Raw genomic sequence first — 13,377 nt, 5'->3', positions numbered from 1 at the left:
AGCTTAATTACTCTTTGGTGTGATGTCTGGCTTAATGTGAAAGCTACTCAGGGTGTCACAGGGCAGTGAGTAGCACCTGTGATTAGATTTGATCTATTCCATTTAATGAGGCCTATTAATAACACCTTGGCCTTCTGATTTTCAGAAATTGCCCTCTATGTCTAATGAGGTGAAGAGCCCACTGAAAAATTACCCGTGCACTCTTAATGAACTTTTAAATCTCTTGAAGGTGATTATGAATTCTGTGGCTCGAGTGACAAAATGCAGGAGCCTGAGGAGGAGGAGGAGAGGAAGGAACCAGCCAGCAGGATGGGGCTGCCCAGAACTCTCCTGCCAGATGTTCCTGGGGAGATCAACTCCACATCCATCCTGCCAGAACTGGGCTCCCAGCCTGGGCAGACTCCACCAGCCCCACAGACACTGCAGGTAAAATAGTAACTTGTTCTCAGTGTTAATACAAAGATTGATTTTTTTTTTTTCCCCCCTTGCCTCCCTTTTTCCCCTTGCCTTTCCCCCTTTTTTCCCTTCCTCCCCTTTCCTTCTTTTCCCCTCCTTTCCTCCTTTCTAACCCCCTTTCCTTCTTTCTCCCACCCTTTTTTTTCCCACCTTTTCTTATTTTCCCACCCCCTTTTCTTCTTTTCCCACCCATTTTCTTCTTTCTCTCCTCCTTTCCTTCTTTTTTCCCCCCTTTTCTTCTTTTGCCCCCTTTTCTTCTTTTTCCCCCCTTTTCTTCTCTTCCCCTCCTTTTCTTCTTTTCCCCTCCTTTCTTCTTTCCCCCCTTTTCCTTTTCACCCCCTTCCCCACCCCCTTTTTCTTCCTCTTTCCCCCCTCCTTTTCCCCCCTTTTCCTTCCCCCTTCTTTCCCCCTTCTTTCCCCCTTCTTTCCCCCTTCTTTCCCCCTTCTTTCCCCCTTCTTTCCCCCTTCTTTCCCCCTTCTTCCCCCCTTTTTCCCCCCTTCTTCCCCCCTTCTTCCCCCCTTTTTCCCCCCTTCTTCCCCCCTTCTCCCCCCCTTTTTCCCCCCTTTTTCCCCCCTTTTCCCCCCCCCTTTTCCCCCCCTTTTCCCCCCCTTTCCCCCCGCTTTTCCCCCCCTTTTTTCCCCCCTTTTTTCCCCCCTTTTTTCCCCCCTTTTTTCCCCCCTTTTTTCCCCCCTTTTTTCCCCCCTTTTTTCCCCCCTTTTTTCCCCCCTTTTCCCCCCCCTTTTTCCCCCCTTTTTCCCCCCTTTTTCCCCCCTTTTTCCCCCCTTTTTCCCCCCTTTTCCCCCCCCTTTTCCCCCCCTTTTTCCCCCCCTTTTTCCCCTCCTTTTCCCCCCCTTTTTTCCTCCCCTTTTTTCCTCCCCTTTTTTCCTCCCCTTTTTTCCCCCCCTTTTCCCCCCCTTTTTCCCCCCCTTTTTTCCTCCCCTTTTTTCCCCCCCTTTTTTCCTCCCCTTTTTTCCTCCCCTTTTTTCCCCCCCTTTTTCCCCCCCTTTTTTCCTCCCCTTTTTTCCCCCCCTTTTTTCCTCCCCTTTTTTCCTCCCCTTTTTTCCCCCCCTTTTTCCCCCCCTTTTTCCCCCCCTTTTCCCCCTCCTTTTCCCCCCCCTTTTTCCCCCCTTTTTTCTCCCCCTTTTTCTCCCCCTTTTTCCCCCCTTTTTCCCCCCTTTTTTCCCTCCTTTTTCCCATGGGTGGCATTTACTTCCTGGGAAGTGACTGAAGGCAGAAATTCCCATCTCCTCGATTTTTCTCCTCTCCAGAGCACTTTTGGTACCTTGCACGAGCTGCCTGCTTGCAGACACCCCCATTCCAAGCCCCACCTGCCATTCCTGTACAGGAACAGTGAAAATCTGGGGACTTACAAATTTCCCAAAGCCTCTTTAGAAATCAAACTGCCCACATCCCACATAATCCCACATATTCCCACCATCCATGGATCTGCCCCCAGGTTGGCACCAAGCCCCAGATTCCCTTCCCTGCCTCCTCCTCCAGCAGGAGTTTCAGGTCAATCTCCTCCACTCTTCTGTCCTAGGACATTCCTAAATGTTGAAGCAGCTTTTGACTGCAAAGCTTTTTTTCTTTCTGGATGAACACATCTGCACAACAACCTAAATAAACAGGGAAGTTTGTGAACTGTCAGTGACAAGCAGCTTCAGCCATGGGGTGAGGCAAGGAAATAGGCAAAACATCAAGAATTTGGATAACGTATCCAAAAGGGTTTGAATTACAGATTTTTGTGTTTTCTTAGAGTTAGTTTCGGGTGGGTTGTTTTTTTTTTTCCAGAAGTTCTTTGTCTAATCTGCTCATTTCACACCAAGGCAAGCTAACAGCAAAAAGAAAGGGAAGAAAGGAGTGTGCTAGCTTTTGTACAGACAAAAAAGATAAGGTAATCTCTTATTGAGCCCAGATAGATGCATATCCATCCTTTTTTTGCCTTTGGAAATGAAGTGGTTCCTCTGTTTCATTTAGGAAGCACTGGAAACCCATAAACCTGAGTTCATCTCTCGTTCCCAAGAAAGGCTGAGGAGGCTCCAGCAGATGGTCCAGGAGAGGAAAGCCCAGCAGAGGGATGCTCCCACCAACAACCCAGGAGCTCTTGTTCACAAGCTCTCCTCAACATCCTGCTCCAGCAAAAAAAGGCAATACACCATTCCCCACCCTCTCAGTGGTAAGTAGGATGCAGGTCTGGAGCTCTCTTGGAAATTTTGCCACCTGTGCTGTGTTTCTGTCTGAACTTGGTGAATAAAAAACCAGCTTCTGGTAAAAAAAAAACCAGCTTCTGGTTCCCCCCACCAGTGCTCCAAGCAGAAAGTATCTGAAGCCCAGAAGTGGTTTAGGGAGGATGAGAGATTTTCCTGTGGCAGCAAAAAGAGATTTTGAGCAACCTGGCTGGGTAGGAGGTGTCTCTGCCTGTGCAGGGGGCTTGGAATTAATCCAACTTTAGGATCTTCCCAACCCAAACTGGTCTGGGGTTCCTTGAGGAGACTTTGTCACGGTGCCAGCTGTGGAGGGGACAGCAATAAATGGCATTTCCTACCCATCCAGCTCACAGGAACCCCACTTTGGGGACAGGAGTGAGAGCTGGGGGACTGGAGGGGTTTGGGACTGGAGGGTTTGGGACTGGGTGTCCCAATCCAGCCCTCTCAGCAGCCACTTGGCTCGTGCAGCCCCCAGCAGCAGGTAACTGATGGGGAACATTTCTCTGCCCACAGCTGCAGGGAAGGCTGCTGAATCAGTGGCTCCAAACCCTGTGATTTCCTAATTCAGGTTGATTAGGTTGGTTTATTACCCTGGCAGTAAACAGACTGAATATCCTGCAGGTAAAACAGTTCTCCCTGAGAAGCTCCCTGTAGCACCTCTGTAAATATTACCTAGGAGCAAGATGTTAAACAAATTATTTTGGCTTTCATTTATTTATTTTTTTTTTTCTTAATTGCCATCTGGCTGTTAGTTAATTCCATTGACTACAAGAAAAGATTTGATTGATTTTGCATTCCCCCTTTCCATCCTGGTTTTAAATCTCTGCCTGTTTGAAGCCACATTATTCTCCTGCAAAGTAAATCAATTGAAAACATTAAGCAGCTATAGATGGGTCACCTGGAGGATACAGGGAAGAAAACCTGTGATGTCCTCAACACTGGGAAACACAGGGATGGGGTTTTTTCCTCCCTGGGGAATGAGATTGGGTGCAGAAAAGGCAGGCACAGCCCCCATACCATGGTGGGGCTCTTTGTGTCACAAATAATTTCTGTCATGACATCTGATTGTTCCCAGGGCTGGAGTGGGTCTGTACAGTAAGAGCTAAATCAGGATGAGCAAACAAAGCACAAAACACAAATGATGTTTTTAAAGAGTAAAATTAATTTACTGCTTCCATTATCCACGTTAATTTAATCTTTTAGGGCCCTGGTGTTGGGGGCTCTGGGCAGAGGGCAGGGGTTTGGCATGTAGGTTAGAAATGGCAAATATTTAAATATTTCCTCCTCATTTCTTTGGTCATCTTCAGAAGTCCCCCAAACCATTCTGGAAATTCTTTGGGGAAAAAAAAAAAAAAAAAAGAGAGAAGTTAAGCATATTTCCCCTTAAAGTATAAGATCAAGATCATTCTTTACACTTGTTTAATGAGTAATAAAAGGATAATATTGAAATATATTCATTAATTATGCAAGTAAATGACTACTTCCCTCTTCCAGTGGCTGGGTCATTAAAGATAATTTTGTCTGAAGAGAATCTTTAGTTTCCCTACCTCATCTGTCCTTGTGAAGCTGTGTGTAATTTTCTATTTGTGAGATCTTAATATTTTTATAATGATGGCAGTGCCACACGGCTGGTGTGGGAGCAGAGCTGCAGTTCCTCTTGGCAATCCTTGATCCCTGATAAAGCTCAAGTGTGGAGGCTGCAGCTCAGAAGGCTGTGGAGGAGTGGACTGAGCAGATTTAATTTGCTCCCAGTCCTGACAGTTGGCATTTTAGGATTTCTCCTGGCTGTTGGGCAGAAGGATCAGTGTGATTAATGAGTCCCAGAGTGAGAGAGCTTTGTTTCCTACAGATGCTCCCAAGGTTTTCCAGTTGCAAACCCTCTTGCAGTAAACCTGGGCTTCCCCTCCTGCTCACCCAAGGGTCACCATCTTCTCCTTCCCTTCTGCCAGCCCTCAAAGCTGCCCTCAAAGCAACATTTCTTGTTATCATTATTCTTTATTCTCTGGAAAAGCCTTTTTAGGCTGTAAAATGTCCATTTGTGCCATCTTTTAGAAAACAGCAGTGAAATGAGAGGCCAGTGATGCTGTAGCCCAGGCAGGGATGGAAATGGGATTTCATTTACACGAGTGGACACCAAAACCCCTGTGATTTGGGGGTGGAATTTCACATTTTAACCTGGTGGGAGGGAAGCTGGAGGGCACAAGGAGCAGTGTCACACTCCATGGGGTGTATGTGGCCCAACCATGCTCACAGATTTTGGTTGAACCAGTGAGCTGATCTAGCAGGACCTAGCTGATCTAGCAGGTGAGGCCACACCTGGAGTATTGTGTCCAGTTCTGGGCCCCTCAGTTCAAGAAGGACAGGGAAGTGCTTGAAAGAGTCCAGCGCAGAGCTACTGAGATGATTAAGGGAGTGGAACATCTCCCTTATGAGGAAAGGCTGAGGGAGCTGGGGCTCTTTAGTTTGGAGAAAAGGAGACTGAGGGGTGACCTCATCAATGTTTTCAAATATGTAAGGGGTGAGTGTCAGGGAGATGGAGTTAGGCTTTTCTCAGTGGTGACCAGTGATAGGACAAGGGGTAATGGGTGTAAATTGGAGCATAGGAGGTTCAAGTTGAATATCAGAAAAAATTTTTTTACTGTAAGGGTGACGGAGCCCTGGAACAGGCTGCCCAGGGGGGTTGTGGAGTCTCCTTCACTGGAGACATTCAAAACCCACCTGGACACGTTCCTAGGGGATGTACTCTAGGGGGCCCTGCTCTGGCAGGGGGGGTTGGACTAGATGATCTTTCCAGGTCCCTTCCAACCCCTAGGATTCTAGGATTCTTTTCAACTATTTATTAAAAAAAAGAATAGGATTCCCTTTTTGGGATTTGATCAGCTCAAATGACTGATCCAGCTGGACAAACAGCTGGGATCAGATGGGCTGGTGCAGAGGTGAGAGGAAAGGTAGGAGATGGAGAAGGAGGAGACCAGAACCTTCTCTTAGCCCCAGCCCCCATTTTTATGGCTGTAATGGGACTCTCCTCTGCCCAGACACAACTTCCACCTTGCTTCTGTTCCCCTCCCCTGCCCAAATGACACTAAAAAGGAAACATTCCAGGGTTCATCTCTCACCATCTACTACACAGCCAACTTTTCAGGTGGTAGGGAGCCTGGGGTTTATGCAGGGCACAAAGTGTCCAGAAGGAAGAAGAAGACCATCCTAAGGTATGTCTGTGTGTCCAGACACAGAATGTCACCTCCATCTCTGGACACACCTGGCTGGTGACTTGGTCATGGTCCAGGAGCAGCTGACTGGGACACCAAGAGAGGGGACAGGAGCTGGGGGGTTGATGTTTGATGTTGAAGTTTGATGTTATCTCAACCTCAGCCTTTCAGGGTTCCATCCAGCTGCCTGGGGTGCCCTGGGCAGAGGGCACAGACCTGCCCTGTCTCCTCCCCATGGTGCCATGGACATTCCTGTGGTCATCTGAAGGTCCACATCTCTTGCAGTCATTTCTCAGGGCCAGAAGAGGCATTAGACCTCAGCCATCATTAGAAGCCAAGAGAAATGGTTTTCCTGTTCTCTCTGCTGGTCAAAACCCCTCTGGAAAGCAGGCTCTTTGCTCTGGAGAGTGGGGCTGCTCTTCCCCAGCCTCACACATGGAAAAAACATTTGAAACTGAGAACCCAGGAGGGTAAAATGATGATTTGGAAACTTGCTTAAGTCTACAGCTTTGTGCTGGTGGCACCTCAATGGAGTGAGCTTGTGGTTGCTTTTCCAGTCTGGTAGTTTCCTCCTTTCTGGATTTCTTTTCTCCTGGGGATTTGTGGAGGTCTTCACAGCTCTGCTGTTCATGGGGCTCATTGCCATGGTTGTGGTTGTCTTTGCAATGAGCAGCTCAGCTGAGGAGCTTCATTTCCACTGACCCCAGCACAGCATCCCCAAGGATGGCTTAGGAACATCTTTGTGGCTGCAGGTCCCTGCCTCAGGCACTGCCAATACCATCAGTTATCCAAGTCATTCCCCACCACCAGAGGACATTCCCTGGCCCAGTTCCCCTCGTGCACAGCCATGCCCACCCAGGAAGGTGGCACAGGAGAGGTGGGACTGTCCCTTGGGATGCAGCCTGCTTTGCTGCAGGGCTGATGGGGTCAAACTGCAGCCTGAGATCTTCCCTTCTGCACTTGACAAGTTTCCTGCAGTTTTATCTCTCTGAAGTGAGCTTGTGAGGTGCCCTTCTCTCTGGACTTGAAGGTTTTATTTCAATATAATAATTTTTACCCAGAAAAAAGCTCAGTGACCTTCAGAGATTTGTCCCCACCTGAGGTCACACTATCAGACTGAAGGGTTTTTATTGATAAGAAATCAGTAGCTAGCCCAGTTTTCCCATGTTTTACCAGTGTTGTTACAACAAGTTTCACGTGGGGGAAAGAAATAATTGGCGTCCAACATCATTTCCATATAAATGTCACCATCTGTGTAGTTTTCTTCCACCTTTTCAGCCTCCACGAGGCTGAATTGTTTTTTAATAGGGACGCACGAGTGGGATTTCAGGAAATGCTGAAAGCCATCTCCCCCCAGATGCAAATGTTTATCCTGCAGAAGGTCTGAGTGTCACCAGAGCTCTTTGAAGGCAGAGCCTGCAGCTCTCGTGCTCCCTTTTGTGCTGTGGAATGGGCACTGCTGAATTTTGGGAGGGCTCATTAGGCCAAGATGGACTGCTCTGCTCCTGGCTGCAGAGAACAAATGAGAGACCCCACTGTGATGAGCTGAGCAGAAACAGTGTTCAAATCACTGGATTTAAAGCTCAAAAAACCTGTCATGTAATTACTTCAGTGACAGGCTTGCCAGCTGTTTATAGGCCTTTAAATCTGCAGAATGAACAACCTTGTGATCTTCATGTACTTTGAGATTTTTTTTTTTTTTTTTAAATAGTTTCTCCAGCATGTATGTTTAGGTTTTTTTTCCATACCTTCCTTTTCCCTTTCCTCTGAGAGGGTGATGGTTCAGTGGAAATGGCAAGAGAAGTTGGATGTTACCCTTCCACCCCTACCATGGGACCTGCTGGGTTTCTCTGGATTTCCATCCAAATCCTGTCTCTTTAGTAATATTTTGGAAACAAGTTTCTACCTCCTCGGTCTAAACCTTTCCAAAAAAAGCTTCCTTGTAACTGCAGGAGCCTGGAGGGTCAGGATTGCTGTTTGTTTGCTGGTGTTTTCAAGGGGCTGGTTTCTTGAGGAGGTTTTTAGTTGGACTGTAGAGAGAGGAAAAGATGCTCCACTATCAACTTTATTTTCCCTCCACAGATAACCTCTTCAAACCAAAGGAAAGATTCATTCCAGAGAAGGAGATGCACATGAGATCCAAAAGGTACAAATTCTTGCACTTCAGAGCCTGTTTTTTCTTGCACTGTGGCAATTTTGATTTCTTTGCCTCAGCCCTGCCCTTGCAGCATCCTTTTTCCAGCACTTTCAGGTGGGTTGGGGTTCCCATGGAGGGGGAAACTGAGTCCTCATGTTGGAGCTTCCCAAATGGAAGCAGTGGAACCATGTTGGATGGGTTGCTTGGTTTTCATCCTGAAGTGGGGGAATTGCAGCAAACTGGTAGGAATGTGGTGTCTGAGCAACACACAATCCCCAGCCAAAAGGAATTTCTTCCATAACTTGAGACTGCAAAATATTATGAGGAAAAAAAGCAGGGCTAATGGGCATTGTGTGCATGGAAAGAACAGGAGTACTGCAAAGGAAGGGCTGACTTTCCTTTTTCAGGGAAATTTTATCAGTTATTTCCATGGAAAAAGATCAGACCAGAAGTCACCTTCTTTGAGGGCAGCTCACACTGGTTTTAAATGGATTTTTATTTTCCTGGAACAAAAGAGTTTCTAATGACAGTGAAAAAATGTTAGAAGTCTACAGATTTATAATGATGGTTTTCTTATATTTAAAAAGCTACTTGAAAATAATTGCTTGGTATTAATTTTGTGACATAAATATATAGAAAAAAAGTGTAGAGGCCAGATTCTGGTTTGAATTATGTTGCTATAAATTGAAACCAACTCCACTGAGCTCATTAGAAGCTACTCCAGGATTATGGTGCTGCATTGAGATAACTTGGTCCCATCTCTTTCTTTACTTTTTAGTCAAAAATTAAAAGTCTTTTTCAACAAGTCAGATTTTGTACATATATAAAAAAATATTAAGTTATTCCTGTGGCATAAATCTCATTCAGGTATTTAGAGGTGCCCACTAATGACAATTTAAGGCATTAAAGGCAAACACTTCCCACAGGAAAAGCAACTTCTTTGTGAGTCCCAGGGATGATGATGGAAGTTAACTTCTTTCTAACCTAATTCCAGGATTTATGACAATTTACCTGAAGTCAAAAAGAAGCAAGAAGAAAAACAGAAAAGAATCATCATCCAGAGTAACAGGCTGCGTGTGGAGAAGTTTAAAAAGGTAAAAATGTGCCCCGAATGCCAAGGAAAGTTTTGTAACCCTTGGGGTTAGGCACTTCTTTAAATTCCTTAGATTGGAGGTCTGGGAATGTTCATACCTCCCACCTACACTAGCACTGAAGATTTCTTCAGTTCTGTTCACCTCGTGTATTTTAAAGGTATCTTAAGGCTCTCTTGTATCTTTTTTTTCCCCCCTAGCAATTACTGGACCAGCTCCTTCAAAGAAACACAGAGTGACAAAGGATTCTCTTGTCCATCACCCTAATTGAATCTTGAATGCTTATTGACTGCTAGATAAGCCATAAAAATTACTGTTCTCTCAATAACCTGGAGGTATTTTTCTTATCTTTGGCTCTTTATATAAAAGAAAAATCATTTGTCTTTTAATTGAAATTTTAAGGCGACTTTCAAGTTATCAAAAACAGCCTAAAAAAGAAACACGACTGCTTCAGAGCAGCACCTTTTGGTCAGTTCACCCAGAGGAAACACTTTTAAGAATTTTTATTGCAAATACTGAATCACTGAAGGGGTATTACTTATCTCAGGCTTTTAGTAGCAATAGAACTGGCTTTTTTAAGATCTGGAAAACTGTATTTCTCTGAAATATTCTATTAATTGATTTCCTGCGAGTTAAATCCTTAAAGAAAAAATTAATATTGTTATTTGTTATGTTTAGAAACCAGCTGGAATAGCATTACCACATCATCACAGCAGCAGCACTTTCCCATTAATACTTAACATACCAAAAAGAAGCAATATTTTAGCTTTCTGAAGACCTCTATTCCTGTTTCTGTAGTGAATCTACAAGGAAATTTACCTGTTAAAGAGCAAGATTTAAAAAAATGCTTATGACACTCTTTTTCATGTTTTTCATTGTAATATGCATTTACTCTGCTTCTGTAAGCATTAAGTATTTATAGCACTGGCATATTAAGAAGTGGTGCCAAGAAGTATGTTTGCATCAGAACTAAAACCATCTGTAAGGTTTCCTCCCAAAATATTTAAATCTTTATTTGTACATTTTGGAAGTCAAAACAACCAGCTTACAAACCAATGGAGTTTATTTATGGAATAAAATATGAATATCATATTGATCCAACTGCTGCATTTTTATTTGGTATAGTTAAATATAACTTGATTATTGGAACTGCTGGGGAATTCATGGCTTGGTGTGCTGCAGATCCTATGGTTAAAAATATTCCCCATAAAAATCATTGCAAGTGTTAACCTCTGCTGAACAAACACCCAGCTGAATGTGTTTGAATGAGGCTGGAATGTGGCCTTTGATATCAAGGCTTTATTTTTCTAATCTAGGCTGAGATGGAAGGTCAGGGTTTTGGGAAAAAAACTTCCCCATTTTCCTGCTGGTAAAACTCCACGGGGCTGAACATCTCTGCCAAAAGCCATTGCCATTTGCTCCCCATCTCCCTCCCTGGGTCATCTCCTTCCTGATGCTGATCTGGAGGTGCCCTCAGAAGAGGATTTAGTGGGGAATGTTGGTTGGGCTGAGATGGTTTTGGGGTGTTAAGGGTTTGTGTTGGGCAAAACTGAGCCCAGCAGGAGGAACACAGAGGGCTTCAGGGATGCAGGAAAAGGTTTTTTTTTTCTTGCTGGCATCATTGACTTCATCTGATAGAAAATACCTCTGTAGGGGTTGAAAGTCACTGCAACAGAAAGCAGAAAGTGACTTTTTTTCTTGTTTGTTTGTTTAAAGCCAGATATTTTTCTGTGCATGTGTGTGCACATCATTAGTTACACCTCAGCTCCTGGTCAGATAGGTGAGGAGACAGACTGGGTAAGACTTCAGGAGTTTTGTTGTTGAGTCTCTGGGATTGGTGATGTTAAATGTGATGTTTTCTATGAGAGAGCAAGGAAAATAACAAGGAAGGCAAGACAGAAAAGCAGAGATGAAGTTTCTGGCAGCTCTCTCCACTCCCATGGCAGGAAGAGCTCCCCAGCTAAAAACCCCCCAGCTTGCCTCCTCCATGGAGATGTTTGCCCCTTTGACTTCAGGGACAAAAATGCCTGTGTGCTTTGGTGTGGGGAGGAATTGTCTTTCCAGGAGCAATGAGTGGCCACTTGTTCACTAACAGGAGATGAGGACACAGGGTTGTCCCCCAAGGTCAGATTCCATCAAGCACCATGACTGGACCCTGTGTGGTTTAATGCTCAGTACATTCCTTGCTCAGCTGGGATGTGGGAAGCTGGGAGATGCCTGGGAGATGCCACCAGGTGATGGAGGGTTCAGAAGTCCAAAACCCAGCTGAGACCACACCTGATTTCCAGTCCTCTGGACAAAAATATGAGAAAGTAGTGGCACAAACCTAACTGCAAGGACGTGTGAGCATCAAAACAGGTAAGGATAAGATACTGAAAATCTTCCGTGTATGAAAACATTTATTAAGATCTGATTTCCAAATGCATCTACTGATATCACAGGGACAAAAATCCTTGCCCTAAATCTTTATTCATGGAGAAGAGTCTGTGCTGCTCGTTGTCAACCATGCACTGATGTGTTGGGCTCTGAAACTGCAACTTGTTTGAGGTGTTTGGGGAGGTTATGATTTCCTCTCTTGCAGTGTCTGTTTAGCTCTGTTGAAAGAAGCATGCCATGTAAAAAGCCTATGCTGCAAATAAAAAGAATCCTCTTTTTAAAGTCAAGCTTGTGACTTTTCCAAGTTCTCCTTGGCTCCATACCAAAGCCACAGGAGGTGGAATTACTTAATATCCATATTAGATGACCCACAGAATAAGCAAATGAGGTGTATCATCTCCCTGCCAGCTGCAGAGTGATTGGAAAAAAGAAAAAAAAGGGAGAAAAAAAAAAAAATATGAAGCTGCACAAATGTGCTCCTGATACACACAACAAAAATTAGGAAATAAGGAAAGTGCTATGAACTGTTTGAGGTTCACATTGCATAGATAGGAATATGCAAAAGAGCCCCAAATTGCAGAGTTTTTAAACATTTATTTGGTTTTTTTAATTAGAAGTTGGTCCCAGTGATGTACAATGACTGGACTTAAGTTGATATATAATTATAGGAAGATCATTATGCAACTACTTACTACGTGTAGGCTACTTTGTGGATCTGGAGTTACTACAGGTCTGCAATTGGCTTGAGAAACTGTGAACAGAAAATGGCAAAGACCCCTCTGAAACCACCTGAGCTTCATCATCTCACTCCAGCCATCTGGTAATACACATAATGTGTTCCCAAAGCTGGGCTCGAGCATTGGAGACTCCAATTTTTATATCACATTTCTGGGCTTTTTCAGACCTTTTTGCTCCCCAGAGGAAGTGAGCACATTGAATCCTTTTCTGGGCTGATGTGGGGCAAGTTAATAAAGATCGTGGCCAAAGGGTGGCCAGGAAACTGGTGCTGAGTTGGAACTTGGACCAATTTTCTGCTTACCTGATCAGGATCTTTGGGTTTTTTTTACTAGGTTGCTCTCTAAAATTCCTGATGGAGGCAGGGAGAGAGGCTGGAGATGGACACGTGCCACAAACTGGGGAGAAATGATGAGGAAGGGACAATGCTTTTCTCCAGGGATAAATAACAAAGCTGGATGGGTGGTACAGCCTGGGAGAACTTCCCAGCCAAGGCTGTTTGGATGTGTTGCCCTCAAGAAGAGCAACCCAAAGGATTTTGACTGACCCCTCCCAGGGGAATGAGATTTCCAGCATCCCCCCAGACAACCCCAGTGTGGTCTCCAGCAGCGTGGCAAGGCCAGGGAATTATCCCTGGCTTCCACACTGCTGATTTTTAGAGAAATAAACCAGTGCTCCAATATTACCCCCCCATCAGAGCTTCCTGACTAATGTTCTTAGAATGAATACCAAAGGAATTAGTAATGAATACCCCACTTACTGGAAAGTGTCTCCAAATATATACTTAACTTGTAATGCTACTGGGAGCACATATATAATTTCTGTGTTTGTTATTATGTAAAAAAAAATGGAACTTTGAGGGCTGATTGGTTTAAATTTAATTATGTCATGGCAGAAGTTAAACTGCCTGAAAGATCTATAATTATGGGCTGACTGCTCTATCTAATACTATTAGCTGATGTTACAAAACCAACATTTTACTTCTCTTTGCTTTGGTTTCCAGAGGGTTCACTTGCTGTGTTTGTGACTCAAAGCAAAGGAGAGTTTTGCAACAGAAATCTTCACAATCAGAAAATGCTTAGAACAAAGCAAGCTCTGTTTCACTCTTCCTTTCATAAATCATAGGAGATTAAGACCTAATTGATTTCATTCTCCCATGATGTAT

General features: G+C 44.4%; 1 protein-coding gene across 3 annotated transcripts in view; it reads left to right on the top strand.

The window, feature by feature from the left end:
- C7H10orf90 (chromosome 7 C10orf90 homolog) overlaps nucleotides 1–9,429 on the top strand; it is a 61,525-nt gene extending 52,096 nt beyond the window's left edge. For 2 of the 3 annotated variants that reach the window (XM_071749673.1, XM_071749672.1), the window contains 5 exons: nucleotides 230–426; nucleotides 2,435–2,633; nucleotides 7,956–8,019; nucleotides 9,005–9,104; nucleotides 9,302–9,429. In XM_071749673.1, coding sequence (XP_071605774.1) covers nucleotides 230–426; nucleotides 2,435–2,633; nucleotides 7,956–8,019; nucleotides 9,005–9,104; nucleotides 9,302–9,340 — 599 coding nt within the window. In that variant the 3' untranslated portion in view covers nucleotides 9,341–9,429. Of the gene's footprint in view, nucleotides 1–229; nucleotides 427–2,434; nucleotides 2,634–7,955; nucleotides 8,020–9,004; nucleotides 9,105–9,301 lie in introns of those variants that run through there. The other variant, XM_071749674.1, reaches the window with a different exon arrangement.
- The last annotated feature ends 3,948 nt before the right edge of the window (nucleotides 9,430–13,377 follow it).

The sequence above is a fragment of the Heliangelus exortis genome, chromosome 7 (assembly GCF_036169615.1).
Source record: "Heliangelus exortis chromosome 7, bHelExo1.hap1, whole genome shotgun sequence".
In the NCBI taxonomy this organism is placed as follows: Eukaryota; Metazoa; Chordata; class Aves; order Apodiformes; family Trochilidae; genus Heliangelus; species Heliangelus exortis.
The sequence above is the reverse complement of the archived record's forward strand: the minus strand, read 5'-3'. Positions and strand labels throughout refer to the sequence as shown.